At 60.2% G+C, this 5,016-nt stretch overlaps 1 protein-coding gene across 1 annotated transcript; it reads left to right on the top strand.

Annotated features, from left to right (window-relative positions):
• The first annotated feature begins 615 nt into the window (after positions 1-615).
• On the top strand, positions 616-4,231 carry EVX1 (even-skipped homeobox 1). The gene is made up of 3 exons (XM_007945614.2): positions 616-1,042; positions 2,809-3,065; positions 3,686-4,231. The coding sequence occupies exons 1-3, from the start codon at positions 616-618 to the stop codon at positions 4,229-4,231; spliced, it is 1,230 nt and encodes a 409-aa protein (XP_007943805.1).
• Positions 4,232-5,016: the final 785 nt, after the last annotated feature.

The following is a 5,016-nucleotide window of genomic DNA, read 5'->3' as shown; positions in this document are numbered from 1 at the left end:
AAAGATTCTCTTATCGGTTTTACATCAAGGTACCAAGTTAAGAAAACAAAAGCCAAAACAACAATTAAAAAAAAATAAAAACCGTATTCAATTACCGAATCCCGCTGCCCCTGCGGAACTGGGCGCGCGTTAAGCTCTCTTTTCTTTCTGCGGAATCCCATTTGCATCCCCTCTGCCAGTGTGTCTCTGTCTGTTTTCACACTCTCCTCCCCATTCGAGCGAGGCCCACACCTGGCGCATCACTGCCGAGCCATTAGCTGCGGGTCTCCTTTCATCTTCCTTGTGGCAGACGTTTCTATTTATCCACTAGCGCTCGCCGAGTGGCGTCACCAGCGGTACTGTAATGACGATTGCAGCGAGAGGATGACAGCTTAGAAAGAAGAGGGCAATGGGGCTTCCTCCCAGAGGCGGTGCGGCACAGAGGAGCGCTCGCATCACAAGGTGACCCCAGCTCCCACCGCCACCGCCAACATCGCGCTCCCGCCGCTCCGCGCCCGCCCTGCCTCCTGGCCTCTCGTTCTCCTTCCAGCGGCCAAGACCGGTCCGGCCGCTGGGGACCCAGGGAGCCGGGGGTTAGGTGCTCTCTGGGGCTCCCCCCCTCCGGAGAGCCCCAGAATGGAGAGCCGAAAAGACGTGGTTATGTTTCTGGATGGGGGTCAGCTTGGCACCCTGGTTGGCAAGAGGGTCTCCAATTTATCCGAAGCCGTGGGCAGCCCATTGGCCGAGCCGCCCGAGAAGATGGTGACCCGTAGTTGCCTGAGCCCGCGGGCCGGCCCTCCGGCCGCCCGGGAGCGCGGCGGGGGAGGCCCGGAGGAGGAGCCGGTCGACGGACTAGCTGGCAGCGGGGCGGGCCAGGGTGCCGAGCCGCGAGCGGCTGGAGGGACAGTCCTTGGCCCGGGTCCCCCGGCCCCCTCCGCAGACAGCCTCTCCGGCCAGGGGCAACCCAGCAGCTCGGATACTGAGTCGGATTTCTATGAAGAAATCGAGGTGAGCTGCACCCCAGACTGCGCCACCGGGAACGCCGAGTACCAGCATACCAAAGGTAGCCACCGCGCACCCCTCCACTCCCTGATCCTCCCTCCGCGCCTCAAGTCAGGCCCGGAGGGAGACACTCCTTTTCATCAGGGCAGGGTGGCTGGGGGGACCCACCTGAGCGACTCTCCCTTGCTATCTGAACCTCGGCAGGGGTCTCCTTCTGGGCCCTGGCATTGGCAGGACTGAGGGTGACAGCTGTGCCCCGGGCCGGAGTGTGTGGGGGAAAGATGTAAGCCCTGGGCTTGAGTGGGATTCAAACAGCACCCCCAAACCCTAGTGTTTTGTGGGAATGCTTCAACTAAGCTGGGAAGACACCTTCCCCGGGTGTGGGCAGATCAAACGCGGGTCCCGGCTGTTTGTGGCTGGCAGGGTGTAATGTGCATATAGGCGCGGAAGCCTGGAGTCCATAAAGGACCGTAAAATCCTAGGCCGGCTGGGGTGGCCAGGGTGCTTCGGCTCTTGGACTAGTTTGCACGTCGGTCAGAGGTCCAAATTACCTTGTCACTTCCCGGGCTCCGCGGCGCCAGGTCGGAAATGGTCCCAATGGTCTAATTGCCTTTGGTCTCCGGTTGCATTTGAAAAGGCAGAGCTCAGGCCCTCCCCCCACCCTCCTTCCTAGTCCTACTTCTCCACCCAAAGGAAAAGAAGCTGCAGGGGGCTGGAGCCCCACCCTTCCCTGGGGGATGCCCAAAGGGGGGTTGTCACACTGATTCAGAAGAACGCCTCCCAACCTGGGGCTAATGGGAAGGGGTGAATAGCTCAGAAGGGAGTTTTTTTCCTTCTTGCCAACAATTCACCCCCTCCGGAAAGCAACTGCCTTGGAGTCAGATCCAACTCCTAAGTGATCTCTCCTTGGGTTTCCGAGGGGATATCACTACGGAAGTAGATTGCCCAACCTTCCTTTGGAGGAGTGGCTGGTGGGTTTGAACCGCCAGCTTTCTGGTTAGCAGTCAAATGCATGAGGAGAGCTCTTGAGCTCTGAGCTCTGCCTGTCAAAGCCTTTCAGCCCTCTAGCAGACACTTATTCACAAGGATGTGAGAGTGGTGAGAAGGGCCTGGGAGGGAAGAAAGACCATCTTTTTAGCCATGGTAGCCAACACCTTGTGTACCCACATACACCTTATCCACTCAACCCAAACTTCTACAATAACATGCCCTCAGAACAACCTGAATACCACTCCAATATAGTACTAGGATACTCAAACATGCACTCCTATAGCACCTCTGCAATACAAGTAACCCTGTACTCATTCCCAAGCCTGCACTGGCAGCCTGGCACACACATGAGCAGGGAAATTCAGTGCTTGCCTGACACCCAGCAAGGTCCTAAGATCCAGAGTTCCCAACACTCTCACCTGCAGGTTCACTTAAACTTCCATGCCTGTCAGGCCGGCATACCCTTGCCCACTCTTGCCAATAGTGAACAATTCAGCCTCTTCCTGCCGTCCAAGGCAGGGAAAGGGGGATGGAGGGCTGCTTGGGACCTTTGTACCCAGAAGGCCTTAGACTAGGACATCCCAACCAGCATCTTGGAGGTTAGGGCCTCCCCCAACCAGTCCAGTACCCATTCCAATGGCACATCTTCCTTCCTTATTCCTGGGATCCTCAGGACCCAACGACTGAGGCAGGTGTGCCTAGGGGTGTCTTCTTTTCCTCCTCTCCCCTCCTTCCTCCCCACACACCGCAAGCCTCCAGCCCCAAGTCAGCGCCATTTGCCTGTCTGTTGTGTGTTTCTGTGCGTGTGCACGCGTGTGCTCTGGGTTCTCTGCGCAGGACCCGGCTCGGAGGGACTGGCCTGCAGTCCCAACGGCGGCAGTGAGGCTCCCAAGAGCAATGGCGGCGGCGGAGGGGGTGGCTCGCAGGGCACCCTGTCCTGCAGCGCCAGTGACCAGATGCGCCGTTACCGCACCGCTTTCACTCGGGAGCAGATCGCGCGTCTGGAGAAGGAATTCTACCGAGAGAACTACGTATCCAGACCGCGGAGGTGCGAACTGGCGGCTGCCCTAAATCTGCCGGAAACCACCATCAAGGTATGCTTGGGCCGCGTGGGGTGCATCCACTCAGATGGAAGTAAGTAACAGACTGCCTCCTCCCTGAGCGGGGCTAGGAATATGGGCCTGGGGTCTCCCTGCCACGTGGCAGGCGGCAAGACCAGGGACCTGTAGGCCCAGTGTGAGGCTGGGAGCAAGTCACCCCATGCAGGTTTACTCCACCCATGCTCCCTAGGCGGGCACTGCAGCCATGCAGATGACCTGTCCCCTTTTTAGCCAGATAGGATGGGGTCACCTTGGCACTCTGATTGGCAAGAGGGTTTCCATCAGCCTTGGAGGAGACAAGGAATGCCCCAAAAGACAGCGACTGGAAGGGGCTGGTTCTTAGGATGATTTCACTACCTGGCACCATTGACCAGCCTCCTAGTCCCCCCACTACTTCATACCCACACCGAGTTCTGGCACCCCAGAGAGAAGGAGGGGACAGGGGCAAGGCTGGGAAGGATTCTGGCTCTAGATGGTGGTGTTAGGACCTGCTGCCCAGCAGGTCTCTGCCTTGGCTCTTCCCTGGGCTGTGAGCATTGTCTCCTGCAGTGGGGCAGGACTTCTGGGCCGCTGGGTTAGGTCCAGCCTCTGAACCTGCTCCTCTCCTCTCCCAGGTTTGGTTCCAGAACAGGCGCATGAAGGACAAGAGGCAGCGGCTGGCCATGACGTGGCCGCACCCGGCCGACCCCGCCTTCTACACGTACATGATGAGCCACGCGGCGGCCGCGGGCGGCCTGCCCTACCCCTTCCCGTCGCACCTGCCGCTGCCCTACTATTCGCCGGTGGGCCTGGGTCCCGCGTCCGCCGCCTCGGCAGCCGCCTCGCCCTTCAGCGGCCCGCTGCGCCCGCTCGACACGTTCCGCGTGCTCTCGCAGCCCTACCCCCGGCCCGAACTGCTGTGCGCCTTCCGCCACCCGCCGCTCTACCCTGGCCCGGCGCACGGACTGGGCGCCTCGGCCGGCGGCCCCTGCACCTGCCTTGCCTGCCACAGCGGCCCGGCCAACGGGCTTGCGCCCCGGGCTGCCGCTGCCGCCGCCTCGGACTTCACCTGTGCCTCCACCTCCCGCTCGGACTCCTTCCTCACCTTCGCTCCCTCCGTGCTCAGCAAGGCCTCCTCCGTCGCGCTGGACCAGAGAGAGGAGGTGCCCCTCACCAGATAAAGGGCTGCCCGTGGGCTACCGGCTCCAGGACGCTCTTGGGGGGACTCAGCCAGCGCTCCTCCCTGACCCAGGACACTGAGGGGAAAGGAGAGGGCCTCCAAGGACCAGAGAGACACGGTCTCCAGGATCTAGCGTCCCACGACGGCGCCCAGGAAGCGGCGTGGCTGGCGCATTTGGGGAGCAGAAGTGGGGATGGGGAAGCAGAGGCTGGGAGAGCTTCCTCTGGGGCGGCCCCTCTTTGCCGTTTGGTCCCACCGCCCCTGACCGGAGTTGAGGCTGTGGTTCCAAAGCTAAATAAAACTTAGCAGCAACAACAACAGATACCTAGCTCCTCAGCCCCTTCCCCTCACACCCCTTCCTCACCGGCACCCCTCCTCCTTCCTGTCAAGGCCAAGCCCAGGCACTGGAAAGGGAAAGTGCTGTCTCCAAACAAAATGCTGTGTATGCAGAGCAGGTAGAGATTAATCTTTGCCAGCTTTTCCAAGGCATGGCAAGGGGCTTGTGGATGGCAACCCAGCCATGTACTAGAGAGAGATGATTTACTACCACGGAGAATCCTGCCACTCAGCACAGAACCTGGGGGCTCTCTCGCCTTGCCTTCCAGGAGCCTCAGTTACACAGCCTCTTCTGGTTGACCAGCAGCTGATCTTGTCTTTCCTCCCTCCCAGCTTCGCGACATCTCTCTTCTTGCAACTCCGCCTCCATCTCCACACACTTTTTGTTTGATGTTGGCAGGGAAGCTGCTGCTGCCACCAGGGCCCCTTGGAGGCTTGTGGAAGGCCAGA

The sequence above is a fragment of the Orycteropus afer genome, unplaced genomic scaffold (genome assembly GCF_000298275.1).
Source record: "Orycteropus afer afer isolate SDZICR_OR568_19922 unplaced genomic scaffold, OryAfe1.0 scaffold00008, whole genome shotgun sequence".
NCBI lineage: Eukaryota > Metazoa > Chordata > Mammalia > Tubulidentata > Orycteropodidae > Orycteropus > Orycteropus afer.
The sequence above is the reverse complement of the archived record's forward strand: the minus strand, read 5'-3'. Positions and strand labels throughout refer to the sequence as shown.